This window comes from Plecotus auritus (assembly GCF_963455305.1).
Source record: "Plecotus auritus genome assembly, chromosome: 1".
NCBI lineage: Eukaryota > Metazoa > Chordata > Mammalia > Chiroptera > Vespertilionidae > Plecotus > Plecotus auritus.
In genome coordinates this window covers 213,837,202-213,852,408 of record NC_137770.1, presented here as the reverse complement: position 1 = coordinate 213,852,408, position 15,207 = coordinate 213,837,202, and the positions used below count along the sequence as shown (strand labels likewise).

The following is a 15,207-nucleotide window of genomic DNA, read 5'->3' as shown; positions in this document are numbered from 1 at the left end:
TGCCCTGAAGGGTGTTCTGGATCAGGGTGGGGGTTCCTTTGGGGCGTGGGGTGGCCTGGGTGAGGGGCCTGTGGTGGTTTGCAGGCTGGCCACGCACCCCAGCAACCCAATTGGAGGCCCTGGTATCTGGGATTTATTTATCTTATGTAATTGAAACTTTGTAGCCTTGAGCAGAGGCCTGGGCTGGCCAGGTTGTGCAGGAAGCTTGGCTTCCTCCATTGCCGGGGAAAAACCCAAGCCTCCTGTTCGCTCTGTGGCCACAGCCATTTTTGTTGGGATTCATTTATCTTCTGTTAGAGGTCCGGTGCACGAAATTCGTGCACTGGAGGGGTGTCCCTCAGCCCAACCTGCATCCTCTCCAATCTGGGACCCCTCAGGGGATGTCCGACTGCCCGTTTAGGCCTGATCCCTGTGGAGCATAAACAGGCAGTCAGACATCCCTTTCACAATCCAGGACTGCTGGCTCCCAACCGCTCGCCTGCCTGCCTGATTGCCCCTAACCGCTTCTGCCTGCCAGCCTGATCACCCCTAACCACTCCCCTGCCAGCCTGATCGATGCCTAACTGCTCCCCTGCAAGCCTGATCGTCCCCAACTGCCCTTCCCTGACAACCCAGTCACCCCCAAATGCCCTCCCCTGCATATTCCCTCTTTATTAGATAGGGTTTTTTCTTTAATATATTGGACAGCCCTAACCGGTTTGGCTCAGTGGATGGAGCATCGGCCTGCAGACTCAAGAGTCCTAGGTTCGATTCCGGTCAAGGGCATGTACCTTGGTTGGGACCACATACCCAGTGGGGAGTGTGCAGGAGGCAGCTGACCAATGTTTCTCTCTCATCAATGTTTCTAGCTCTCTATCCCTTTCCTTTCCTCTCTGTAAAAAATCAATAAAATACAGTTTTTTAAAAAAGAAACGTTTAAGATTCCTCTATATCTGCCTGGCTGGTGTGACTCAGTGGTTGAGACCCCAGGTTGCCGCCGCTGGAAGGGGTATCGCACCGTGAGGGTGCGCGCCCCTGCCAGGCTGAGACCCCAGCCCAGGCTGCTGCCCCTGGCAGGGGATCGCGCCGTGGGTAGTGAATTGGTTTTTGTTTTTTATAAAGGGTCAGGAGGGCCTCTGGACAGCATTCCACTTACTCTGCAGGCTGTCAGCGGTAGCCCTCCCTGACTGGGGGACTCCGGAGAGGCTGAGAGGACTGGGCGCTGCCATCTTGTGGCTTTGAGTGCCGCCATTTTTGTCACGGAGTGATGGTTAATTTGCATATTACTCTTTTATTAGATAGGATAATTGAAACTTTGTAGCCTTGAGCAGAGGCCTGGGCTGGCCAGGGTGTGCAGGAAGCTTGGCTTCCTCCATTGCTGGGGAAACCCAAGCCTCCTGCTCGCTCCGTGGCTGCAGCCATCTTGGTTGGGTTAATTTGCATATTACTCTTTTATTAGATAGGATTACTTAACTATATTGTTGCTTAAATCGTCCCAGATTTGGTGGCTGGGGCCCCTTCAGGCTGTCTCCTGTGTCCTTGTGACATGCTCCCATTGTTTATTTTGTTCTACTTTCTAGTATAACACGTTAGTGCAGGCTCATCTTGTTTCTTCTCTGCCCAGTGTTGGAATTAGCCATTTCTCTGAGGAGCCTTTTAGTGGGGAATGGTATTAGAAACCAAGATCTGGGGGTAGCAGGGCCTGACAGCAGGGCTAAGACCTAACCCATGTCTGCTGGCTCCAGCTCCAGTGAGATCTTGAGGTATCTCCAGCAGTGAGGACAGGGGCCTGCCCCAAGAGAGAGGAGCTTGTCACTGACATTGTCCAAATTTGCCCGTGTATGGTGCTAATAAAAAGGTTGACCTTTATTTGTCTATTTTATCATTGGTTTTGATTCTCAAAAGACACCGCATCCCCATGGCCTGCATCAAGCAGACCGCTCCTACTGCTCCCCACCAGCCATGGGCAGCCACAGCGGCAGACGTGTTCTGGCCACCTTCAGGCGCTGGTTGCTACAGGTGTTTTGTAATGTCTGTGACTAGAGTGGGCCTAGCTCATTCCCTTTCTCAGACAACTCCAATGTGTTTATGGCTGTAGTTACTTACCCCAAAGTCACCATTTATCAAGGTGGAGGTGAGGCAGAGCTACACAGAATGCAAACCCAGGGATGAGATGCCATGTAAGAGGAGAGATTAAAAAAAAACCCACAAGATCTGGGTGAAAAATGGCTCTGTTACTGAGATGTCTTTGCTTCTTGGCCTTTTATTGGAGAGCTAGAAAATACATCTGTGTGTGTGTGTGTGTGTGTGTGTGTGTGTGTGTGTGTGTACTGACACATACATAATTCAAATATAGATGTACACATCAGCATAGGTTTGGTATATTTCTAAACATGATTTAAATTTTTTTTTCAATTTTGTAATATAATGAAATAGGGACTAGTTTACCTATGTAGTTGTATACTTGTTGAGGCAGATTTATAAGTGTTGTACCCATTTTAAAAGGAAGAGTAATTATATTTATTGTATATATGGAAATGTCCTTTGGCCCTTCCATATTTTCTTTTTCCCTTTCTATATTTTAAAAAATTTAATTGCTGAACTGATACTAATGCATTTCCCAGTTAGGATTTGGGTTTGGTTTTGTTTGTTCGTTTTTTTAAATGGTTTGAAAGAGAGAGGAAGAGGAAGTGGGGGGTAGGGGGGTGGGAGGATGGGGGAGAAGCATCAACTTGCTGTTCTACCCATGTGTGCATTCGTTGGTTGACGCCTGCATGTGCCCAGATTGGCAATCAAACCTTCAATCCTGGCGCATTGTGACAACTCTTCAACCAACTGAGCCACTCGTCCAAGGCAGGATTTGGGTTCTTGTACGTCCAAGTACAGTTTTTGTATAACTTATATAATTGTCCTCTTAACAATGGAAAAGAATGGAATTGAATAAGTTTGAGTTTATTGTAAATGTTATTTTAATATAATGTGTAAGGAATTCATTTTCTTTCATAAGATTTATTTTAAATAGCTACAAAGGAGCAGAGTTTAAATCATACAATATGAGAATCTTGTTACAGTTTTTCAATATATAAGTTTATAATTTAAAGATTTGCAATGAGGAAATATCACTTCCGTGGGAACTTGGTGTACCTTTCAGGTTATAAGATTTCGGGATCCTTAGAGGACAACAAAGTTAACCTTCTACCTAAAGTACTAAACATGTGTAGAGAGGAGTTCTGTGGAACACGTGCCATCTTCAATTGGAATGCTGATTTTTTTTTTTTTTAAATATATTGATTTCAGAGAGGAAAGGGGAGGGATAGAAACATCAATGATGAGAGAATTGTTGATTGTCCGCCTCCTGCATGCCCCCTAGTGAGGATCAAGCCCACAACCCCAGGCATGTGCCCTGACTGGGAATTGACCCCTGACCTCCTGGTTCATAGGTCGATGCTTAACCACTGATCCACGCTGGCTGGGCAAGGAACACTGATTTCTAGATAAACTATCTTAGGTCACTGGCTAATTCTCAGGTTCAATATTGGTGAAGGGAAAGAAGTGGAATTACTTAAGGTTATCATGCATTAGATTAGCTTCTAATACAAACCACTATTCTTTTAAAACAGGAGTAAATTATGGTTTCTGAAGGTTGTGATATTTGCTAATTAACCAGATATACCGTGGCATTTTCTTCCAGTTTTGTTTGGCTATGCCACCACAGTCATCCCCAGGGTATATACCTACTATGTTTCAACCGCATTATTTGCCATTTTTGGCATTCGAATGCTTCGGGAAGGCTTAAAGATGAGTCCAGATGAAGGTCAAGAGGAACTGGAAGAAGTTCAAGCAGAATTGAAGAAAAAAGATGAAGAAGTAAGTCGTAGCACTGTTAAATATCTGGACCAAAAAGGCACTCAACTAAGAAGAAACACTGTCCAGAGGTTTTTCAGTGGTTATCCATAGCTGTGTGATGTGTGGGTTTCACAAAAATAGCTTATTTTGCTTAGTTTTCATTCTTACACCTGGGTGTGATGAGACTCTCTCTGGGTTGGTGTGAATGTGGTGAAGAGAAGAGGTGGGGCTGAATACTAAACATGTGGAATCAGGTTCCTTAATTATAAACTTCTGAAAAAGCAGGAACTGCTTTTCCCCACAGTATCTAAGCTAGCAAAGGATCAGTAAATACTGTTTGATTTGTTGGGGCAGGAACGCAAGCGTTGAGAATATGGTATTTGTTGCTGTGTGAGACAGTAATTCAAAAGATAAGTTTGGGGTCACATAACTTTAGTTTCTTGGAGAATATTCCATAGAATTTAAATACTTTTTAAAGAAAGATTAAGTAATTTTGTTCAGTTTTCTTTGCTTCCTGGGATCAACGTTTTTTTGTGTTTTTTTTTAATTTAGTTTCAACGAACCAAACTCTTAAATGGACCAGGAGATGTTGAAACGGGTACAAGCACGATACCTCAGAAAAAGTGGCTGCATTTTATTTCACCCATCTTTGTACAAGCACTTACACTAACATTCTTAGCAGAGTGGGGCGATCGTTCTCAACTAACGACCATTGTTTTGGCAGCTAGAGAGGTAAGTGAGCGTAACTAATGTTACTTTGCTCCAGAGGACACTGAACAGAGTCAGGGATTATTTCATATGCTAGAGTATTTATTTTAGCTAGTAATCCTGCTGCTCTTTAAAATTGACCTTCTCCCAGTTTCTCCAGTCAGTGAGATGGTATTCTGATGTGCAGACTTAATTGCTCTCTTTTGATTCATCTTCAGTTTTGCCAGAATGATGCTGTGACAGTTGTCTTGGCTTGGCTTCTTCTCTCAGAACTTTCCTTCGTATAGTAGCTGAGAATATAAGTTGATAAAATTTTTGAAGGTCAGTTTGACATTAAATATCTAAAACCATAAAAGTGGGTATCTTTGGGTTCTTCCGTTCCTTGTGCAGAGATGACTTAGAAGATTTAAGTCTTAGTCCTAGGATGATAAGCCCAAAAAGACCCCAGATCATCTGTTCTAGCCTTTGCTCTGTTGATGAACCACCTGAAGCCCAGAGATGGGGTGAGTTGTCAGAGGACATGCACTAGTGGGTAGCAGGGAAGCAGGGACAGGGACTAGAGCCAAGGCAGGTCTGTCTTCTAGCCTTTTCTACCATATCTTGTTCATTGTTATCAAAAGCTACTTACTTAAAAGATACCTGGTTTTAAGAAATTTTTAATCTCTCTTTTGAGGGTAATAGTAAAGTTTTACATGAAGTTAATATTAATATTCAGATTTATTGATATCAGTTAAGGAGATGGTTATGGAATTTTCAGAATGTGCTGCTGCTACTTTTCAGGCTTTTCTTGATATTAACTAATATTGTTTATCTTTTAAATTGCATTATTTTGTCGGATTTTTGTGTGTTTTTAAAAAATGTTTTTATTGATTTTAGGGAAAGTGGAAGGGAGAGGGAGAGAGAGATAGAAACATCAATGAGAGAAAAACATCCATCGGTGCCTCCTGCATGTTCCTCACTGGGAAATCAAGTCCACAACCCGGGCATGTGCTCTGATGGAATCAAATGGGTGGCACTCAGACACTGGGTCACGCCAGCAGAGCTAATTACATTATTTTTATCTGACGGTAGGATTTAGATAACTAGCTTGATTACAGTGTTTTTCATTCCTAGGAAATACCATAAAAGAACAGCTTCCTTAACCCAGTTAAGAGAACAGGAGTTGAAGGCCTGGACTGAGATAGTTGAGGCAGGGCCATTTTGTCAGAGAAGCTTCAAAAATGCTGTATTTGGGGGGAAAATAATAGAATTTGGCTTTTCGTTTGATTCCTATATTTTAAAACAAAATTTCTTTTAAAATGTCCCTTTATTGGCTTTGCCCTATCATTTTCTTGATTTCCAGCCTCTTTTATTGGCTTTCAGATCACAGAACTGGGACTGGAAAGTAAGTGACCACTTTGTTGTGGAGGTGGCAGTCCTGTGGGTGGGCTATCAGGAGGACAGACATTGCGTTTTTCTGAACACTACCGTCTGAACGGCACAGGGGCGTGTGAAAGGCTCAGGATTCCGTCTGTATGAGTTACCTTGGCTAGCAGTGTGGCACATCCTGACTGGGTTTGAGTCTCTTGCTATAAGATCCCATTTCCACAGCACCTCCTTGCTACCCTATTTTGTGGGTTGTTCCGTGAAACAGTATAATGCATGTAGGGTCCCCAACACAGTGAGCACTCAATATTAGCCACCTTCCACACTACCAGCACCATGGGGATATATGTTTTTGTCCCCCCCTTTTTTTTTTTTTTTTTGGTAATTTTTTGTATAAACCATGTAGTCTAGTTCAGTCCATTTAAGTCTGAACTTCATTTCTGTTTCCAACATAATTTAGTGTTCCCACATTGGATTCCACAGAATCCTAGTGTCCTTTGACATGTTAATGGGTACTAAGCAAAAAAATAAAAATAAAAAATGAGAAGGTTCCAGGGTCAACTAAATTTGGCAGTAATACATCCTGGTTTTTTGTTTTGAAGACTGAGTATACAAAATAACAAATACCGAAAAATCCTTTGTTAAAGGAACTATTTAATCCAGTGATATTTCAAATATAATTTTTAAAAATATATTTTTACTGATTTCAGAGAGTATGGGAGAGGGAGAGAGAGAAACATCACGATGAGAATCATTGATCGGCTGCCTCCTGCATTCCCCACACTGAGGATTGAGCTCACAACCTGAGCATGTGCCCTAACTGGGAATTGAACTGGGACCTCCTGGTTCATAGGTCAACGCTCAACCACTGAGTCACGCCAGTGGGGCCAAATAGCGCTTTCAAATAGAATGAAAGCGTCTTCTGGCTTACCAGTTTTAGAAGTTGTACTACAAACTTTGTGAAATGCAGTCCCACTCTCCTGTTCTCAGTAGGTGTTTCAAAATGTCTCCATTTCCTTAGTTTCTGCACATACACTGCATACTCCTCAGCAGCCTCACTTACCACTTCAGAGAGAAGCAGAAATCATTGTACTTCATTCCCACCCATCCCCAGGGAGTCCTTTACCTCCTGAGACTCTAGCACCCATGTCCTCACTTACAGTTTAAATCTTTGCCTTTCTCCCAACCAAATTTTTGAACATTTTAGCCTGCAGATGTTTTCTCATCTAAAAAAGTTTCCCCCCTTCCTCAGTTCTACTTCTCTTCCAGATACCACCTTCTTCCTCTCTCCCCCCCAGTCTCAACGTGCTTGACTGATGGGAACAGGGTTTGGTTCTACTTCCTTACAAAACTCAATGAACTCTAGTTTGGGCCTCACAGATAATGTTGATAATAGTGCTGGGAGTTCATTGTAGCACTCGACAGGTCCCGTTTTGCTCATCTTCGGAGGCTATTTGCTTGGCCATCCTTTTCAGTGTCTTTTGAGTGCCTCTTCCTCTGTCATCCCTTCAGTCTTGCCAACATCCTCTGCATTCTCCCAGCGTTTTTACATTCAATCCCATAGCTTATTCACCATTGAACTTAACTGACTCTTTTTTTTTTTTAAATAAATCTTTATTCAGATTATTACAATTATTTCTCCTTTTTCCCCCCATAGCTCCCCTCCACCCCTTTCCCACCCCACCTTCTGCCCTTACCTCCCCCCCACTGTCCTCATCCAAAGGTGTATGATTTTTGTCCATTCTCTTCATGAACCCCCCATACCCCTTTCCCCCTGAGAATTATCAGTCCACTCCCTTTCTATGCCCCTGACTCTATTATATTCACCAGATTATTCTGCCCCTCAGGTTTTTAATTCACTTGATTTTTAGGTTCGCTTGTTGATAGATATGTATTTGTTGTTCATAATTTTTCTATTTACTTTTTTCTTCTTCCTCTTCTTTAAGAATACCTTTCAGCATTTCATATAATACTGGTTTGGTGGTGATGAACTCCTTCAGCTTTTTCTTATCTGTGAAGCTCTTTATCTGCCCTTCAATTCTGAATGATAGCTTTGCTGGGTAATCTTGGTTGTAGGTTCTTGCTATTCATCACATTGAAAATTTCTTGCCACTCCCGTCTGGCCTGCATAGTTTCTGTTGAGAAGTCAGCTGACAGTCGTATGGGTGCTCCCTTGTAGGTAATTAACTGTTTTTCTCTTGCTGCTTTTAATATTCTCTCTTTGTCTTTTGCTCTTGGCATTTTAATTATGATGTGTCTTGGTGTGGTCCTCTTTGGATTCCTTTTGTTTGGGGTTCTGTGGGCTTCCTGGACTTGTAAGTCTATTTCTTTCACCAGGTGGGGGAAGTTTTCGGTCATTATTTCTTCAAATAGGTTTTCAGTATCTTGCTCTCTCTCTTCTTCTGGCACCCCCCATAATTCTGATGTTGGTACGCTTGAAGTTGTCCCAGAGTCTTCTTACATTATCTTCAACTTTTTGGATTTTTTTTTTTTGCTTTTTGCTTTTTCGGTTGAGTGTTTTTTGCTTCTTTGTATTTCACTTCTTTGAATTGATTCTTGTGTTCCTCTATTCTGTTTCTGGGTCTCTGTATAATATTTTTTATTTCAGTCAGTGTATGTTTAATTTCTAGTTGGTCCTTTTTCATATCTTCGAGGGTCTCGTTATATTTATCGGCCTTTTCTAGGATATTCTTAAAAAGTCTTATAACGGTGGTTTTGAATTCTATATCCAGTCGTTTGTTTTCCTCCATTTCTTTCGTTTGTGATCTGATTCTTTGACCCTGCATTTTTACTGATTCCCTGAGTTGGTAAGGTAGATATTTGTGCTAGGTTTCCAATATGGCCCAGTGGGTCTGCTTCCCCAGTTAACCTGAGGTGGACACTCTTGGTGCACCCCTTTGTGGACTGTGTGTACAGCCTTGTTGTAATTAAGTCTTGATTGTTGTTGGTATCACTGGGAAGAATTGACCTCCGGGTCAGTTGGCTGTAAGGATCAGCTGTGTCTATGCTGGGAGAAGTTCGGTGCTGGAGACAGCCCTATAGGATTAGACTTGCCAAATTGCAATAGCCTCTGTGCTCAGCTTGGATGGGGTGGAGCCTCAGTCTTGGCTTCCTGTCAGCCTTGCCCTTGCGCGCATGTGCGCTTTCAGTCCTCCGCCTTCCCCGGCTCCCGAGTCTCCACCCGAGAGTCCAGACTCCCCCCACAAGAGCGTGGGTCCCCAGGGGCTCGCCTGGAACTGGGGTTCAGTGCAGTCAGAACTGGGGTTCAGTGCGGTCGGAGGCTTCCTTCCCCCTTCTGCCAGAGAAAGTCAGCCAGGCTCTCAGCCGCCCTTCCTCTCTGCGCGCACAAAGCCCCTTTGCCGTACCTCCAATTCTCTGTGAGCTTTTCTCCTTCCTTCTAGTTGTAGAATTTTCACTCAGCCAGCTTTCCTGTGGTTCTGGATGGTGTCCGTTCTGTCTTTTAGTTGTAGTTTTGAAATTGTTGTGCTAGGCAGCAGTTTAGGTGTTTACCTATGCCGCCATCTTGGTTTCTCCTTAACTGACTCTTGACATTCTCCACGTGTCATCCATAAACCCCTTCTCCAATGCTTCCCCTACCTTTTTAATGACATTGGCGTTATTTATCCACAGAACTGTAAGTGAGACACTGGGGTGCCGTGCCTGAGGACACAGTGGAGAATAGGGCACAGGGTCTCTGTTCTTAGGAAGCATAGTCAGACTATACTGTAAAGGTTACCAAGTTTCCTTACAAACAGATGTTGCCTTCCAGAAGAGAAGTCTCCCTAACACTGAGCTAACTATTGCCTATGAATTAAGTTTAACAACAGCTGAAAGGTTGAATTAGGGTTTTGATTTTGCACATTTTTTTTCTTTTATCTCTAGTCGTAGTATGATTGAAACATATTTCTTCAAGCAGCTATTACAGTTTCATGAATCTACATCATAATTCTTAGAATGGTTTTGTGCTTTTTTGAGTTGTTTTTGACCTCCATTTCAATGCTTACCTTTCTCACGTAGCAGTTTCAACCCTGGTTTTAAATTAATGTTACTTTGTTTCCAGGACCCCTATGGTGTAGCTGTAGGAGGGACAGTGGGACACTGCTTATGCACTGGATTGGCTGTAATTGGAGGAAGAATGATAGCACAAAAAATCTCTGTCAGAACTGGTACGTTTTGTTTTTCTTTTAATTACAAAGAAAATGCCATGTCTTAATTCTTGGAATCACTGAGAGAGCTCAGAAAGGAAAGGGGCAGTTCATTTTAATTATTTAAATGTTTTTACTTCTGAAGTAGACTTGGTCTTTGTAATAAAAATCTCTTAAGAGGTCCATTGTGTTGCCCCTACTTTTGCAAACATGGACTGTTTGTCACATGTGTAGATGTAAAATACAAATTCATCCATAAGCATTACTGGATTCATGGTAGCTTTTTATTAAGATTAATTTGCAGTAAAACAGTCATCATGTGGAATTAGGAGAACTTTTGGGCCTAAAAATATGTCTTACAAGATTGGGAACCATAGGTAAAAACTGTATTTACTGATTCTGTTGAAAATTTCATACATACTTGGCAGGCCCAAAAGATGGTTCTTTGCTAGCCAGAAGTTGTTGGATGTGCTCTTTTATAACTGGGTTTTAAGATGAGTTCAGTTGCTTGTCAATACAATTCTATCATTTCTCACAGCAGTGCTGGAGAAGACACTAATTCTTACTATTCAAAGTCAGGCATGTGAATTGTTTCTTTGCTATGGATATGGGGTCTAAGCCAGTGGTTCCCATTGTGGGGCACATACCCCACAGGGGGGCAGTTCAAGAATGAGTTATTAACAGTGAATGTTTTTGCATTTCTTATGGTCCTTGGGGCCTCATATACAGTATATACATATATAGTGACATATTTATGCATTTCAGTTCTGTTTTGGAATTTTGCTATTTTCTCCTATCACTTCATATTATTTTTTTTTAACAATTTCTTAGTGATTTCTTCCTCAGTACTTCAGCTGTCCTTTTTATTTTCTCTTTCATGAATGCTATGTTCTTTGGAAGCTTGTTTAGACCAAGTTAATGGCCTTTTAGGGCTTCCTCCACGTGAATAGGAGTTCACTTTTTGAATAATAAGAATTATATGTCACAGGGGGGCATCAGGATTTTAGAGATGCTTAGGTGGGGCATGGCCAAAAGAAGGTTGGGAACCACTGGTCTAAGCTTTCTAATTTGTTTTTAAGGTTAATTTACTTGACTGGAAAAATAATGGGCAACATCTTGGCTTCCTCAGAGGAATTTTGCATTATTTAACTCTTTTCTCTTCTCTTGCAGTGACAATCATAGGAGGCATCGTATTTTTGGCATTCGCATTTTCTGCACTATTTATAAGTCCCGATTCTGGTTTTTAACAAGCTCTTTATTCATGTAACTCTTGTGTTTATGTACATAGTGTACATTGAAACTAACAGTGATGGAAAATACTGTATTTTATAGCAATGAGTTATTATGATGTCCGAAAGAAATAATCATTGATTCTATTTGCAACATGGATTTTTAAAAGAAACTTGATGTCTAAGTGTGGATTTTTCTTTTCTCTAGGATAATCATGTCAATATGGTCTTTGTTTTAAGGATTCTTTTTGCTTTTGGTGGGGGGCAGTATATAGAGAACCATTGTGCAGTGGGGTCTACCATTTGATTTCCTTTTTCAGCACTGACTCGTTTATAAGGAATACATACTTTTCCCCCTGAATCACTGAGGTGCTTTAAGATGTTTATCTTAGAATTTTTCCTCCAAGCCAGTAAGCAGCCATTAAATTCTGTCTTTTCAAAATTAGGTTGTTTAAAGAAGGAAAAAAAAAGAGCAAGGAAAGTGTATTAGTCAGCTCTTCCACAGGTTCCATATCCAGTGATTCAACCAACCACTGATCAAAAATACTTGAAAAAATGTTACATTGTTGCTGATGTATATTCTGTAGTTAGGCCTGCAATGATAGGTTGTGTCTGTACTGAATATGTACAGACTTTTCCTGTCATTATTCCCTAAATAGAGTATATCAACTATTTACGTAGCATTTATATTGTATGAGGTATTATAATCTAGAAGTGATCTAAAGGAGATATGAGTAGGTTACATGAAAATACTCCACCATTTTGTATGAGACTTGAGCGTCCCTGGGGTTGAGGGGAGGGGTCCTGGAACCAAACCCCTCCGACACCAAAGGACAACTGTACTGTTATTTCAATAACATGACAAGAATTGTTTGCCAGGCCATTCTTCCTTTTTTAAAAATTGGGTAGAAAACCCAATATAAAAGAGTCAATATTTGACAATGTGGAATTACCAAATTAAAGGAGAATACTATGAGTGTATTCATATTTTTTCTATATTGAATAAACAATGTAACAGATAAAATGTAAATAAAAGTGGTATGACCAGTGCTTGTTTTCCCTTTTGTTATACAAGTTTATAACTTTGTAGTTATCTAAGTATTGGGAATTATAGACCAGTTTCTTAAGTTGATATAAAATAACAGGCCACACATGGTTCTAAAGCACTCTTACTTAACCCTCACATAGTTCTATGAGATGGTAGGTACTGATTTAAGGTTAAAAGAGTTCACCCAAGGTTACATGATAACCTTGACTAGGGAGTCAAATCAGTTTCATTCTAGAACCCTTAATCATGGCGCTCTCACTGTCGTGTATTTTCTAACTTGACTAACTCTGTTCCATCCAAGCAGCAGAACTGCTTTCTCCCAGCCTGATGTGTTATATTACCACTAGAGGCCCAGTGAATGAAAATTCATGCACTGGAGGGGGGGGTCCCTCAGCCTGGCCTGCCCCCTCACAGTCTGGGAGCCCTCAGGGGCTGGAGGTGACCCGGCAATCAGAGGATGGTGACGCCCCATCACACCTCTACTGCTGCCACTGCAGCAGCGCAAGCCTCGGGTGGCCCTTGGAGGCTGGGGGGACTCTGGAGGCAGGCGCGTGGAGCGTCCAGGCCTGCCTGCCACCACGGGGCTGAGGGGACTGGGCACCACCATCTTTGAGGGTGGGGCAGTCAATTAGCATATTCCCTCCTTATTGGCTGTGGGAACAGCCATCTTACAGTGTGAGGGTCAATTAGCATATTCCCTCTTTATTATATAGGATATGCAGTAACATTGCCATTAATCGCCTCTTTAAACCCAAAGAACAGTTCTAGAGAAACTCCCACATATTCCTTGTGTGACTTGAGCTACTACAAAAGTCCACAGTAGATAGTACATTTGTAACTTGAAGAGATTTAGAAAGAATCTAATCTGGCATATAAAAGAATCACCCAGCAGTAGCAGTGTCAATGCAGCAACCATTCTGCACTTGTAACTTTGTGGGGAAGACAGCTAACTGCTACTGAGAAGAGCGCTAAAAGTAGCTGCCAGCTAAAAAGTAGCAGCACATACTGATGAAAAAGTCATGTTTTCAAACTTTATGGTAGGTAGAGAACTCCTTACAAAGGTAGAAAATAATGTCCGCTAATTAGACTAAAGTACTATAAAGGAATTTCAGGTTGTCCCTAGACAGCACCATCATTCTCTGCAGTAGATACCCAATACTGCCTTAGATCATTAAACAGAACAAGTGATCTTTCCAAGAACAGAAAGATAATCCCTTGTTAGCAGCTTGTATCATCATAGCCCAAATTTGGCAATGCAGGCAGCCTGGTTTTTAGGATTAGCTTAACATGTGAATAACAGCATAGCTTTCTGAGGCACCACAATCTTGTAACAGGACATTACTGAATTTGGTAGCTCAGATCTAAGCTGCAAAGTAGAAATGAATGTAGGTAGACTCCATTGCTGAATAAAAGAAAAATTTCATTGGTAGTGATTTAAAAGTATTTAATACTCTTCTCTTTAAAATCCAAAATAATGTAATTTTTACAAGTTAAGTGCCACATAAAGCAGGTGTTATTTTTTGAGAAATGCAGGTGATACTGAAAACAGTACTGAGGTATTTTTTTATTTTTAAGATTGAATAAGGAAACAAAGTCTGGACCTAATTTTTTTACATTTACAAAAAAAAAACACAACAACAATGCTACTGCTTGGCTCTTTTGCTGTAATTTTCGGTTCTGAATACATTACGAGAATATGAGAAAGAGCATTATAATATTACATGTAGTTTTAAAAACTGCACATCATAACCTGGAAAAATGATCATATAGCGAGAGGCCTGAGAGAATGTAGACTAGTAACACATTTTTACCTCTGAAAGGATAGCTTTGAAAAACGAGTGTAAACAATTGTAACACCAAATTAAAATGGCAATATTAAATGGGTGACAGAATGATCCACATTTTATATAATATTTCCACAGATAGGTTCAGCACCGTTGAAACCATTCATTATCCCTCCTTGCTTCTGTGAAATTTAGGATTTGAGCTAAAGACAATACCTGGAAAATGTCAGTCTTGTTTTTTATAAATCAATTTGGATTTCAGTTCAATGTTTGCTGTAGGAAAAAGAGGTATTCTATGTCAATATCAGCCATTTATAGCGCCACCCTTTCAGAAGTAAGAATGTTAGGCTACAATCTAAATTGTATTTAAAACCAAGAACCAAGCAGTAAGGACAGCAATGTAGCACACAGAACATTAGAAAGAATTCGGTGTGTTTTTACAGCTACCAACTGGTGTTAACAATTAAAAATTTACAAAGATAAAACTTTTTTTTTTTTTGCACTAACTGGTTTCAATACAGCACTGAATTTAACTCATCTTTGGGCTTCAATCTTTACACAGAGTAAATATGCAAGTGCCATACAGAGATTCTTCCCCAACTTACACCACAGTAAGATAGTTTTCAAAATTATTTTAGAAAGGTCTAAGTTGCAGCTGTTCATAGCTATTGAAAAAATAAAAGGACATTTCCTGGCCAATTTCTTTTTTTTGCTTGATGATTGTCTAGCTATATAATACATCAACTTGAAGATAATATAGCTTTTCCTACATATTTTAACACCAGTTCTGGCACAACCATTGCCAGCAGTGAATTTGTACCAGTACAGGCCAACTCAAAAACATCTATTATGAAACATCTGAATGTTGTTTTTAAAGCGATGTCACAGTTTGTTTCCTCAGAAATTTAAAAGCATACATTTGAAAACATCACATCTTCAATTGAACTCTCGGAGTTAAGGAACATATTTTACATCATAAAATCCAGCTTTCTTTAATGACCATTCTCTAAGGGATCCCAAAAGTTAGACAGTATCTCCTGTACCTGACCTGTGGGAACCTAGAGAATTCTGTTCCAATACATTCCAGCCAGAAGTATCCTCAA

At 40.8% G+C, this 15,207-nt stretch overlaps 1 protein-coding gene across 1 annotated transcript in view; it reads left to right on the top strand.

Annotated features, from left to right (window-relative positions):
• The window catches only part of TMEM165 (transmembrane protein 165), a 30,707-nt gene extending 18,386 nt beyond the window's left edge, over window positions 1–12,321 (top strand). The window contains exons 3-6 of the mRNA XM_080640288.1: window positions 3,671–3,846; window positions 4,378–4,557; window positions 9,959–10,064; window positions 11,214–12,321. Of these exons, the coding sequence (XP_080496414.1) occupies window positions 3,671–3,846; window positions 4,378–4,557; window positions 9,959–10,064; window positions 11,214–11,290 (539 nt within the window). The 3' untranslated portion in view covers window positions 11,291–12,321. The remainder of the gene's footprint in view (window positions 1–3,670; window positions 3,847–4,377; window positions 4,558–9,958; window positions 10,065–11,213) is intronic.
• The last annotated feature ends 2,886 nt before the right edge of the window (window positions 12,322–15,207 follow it).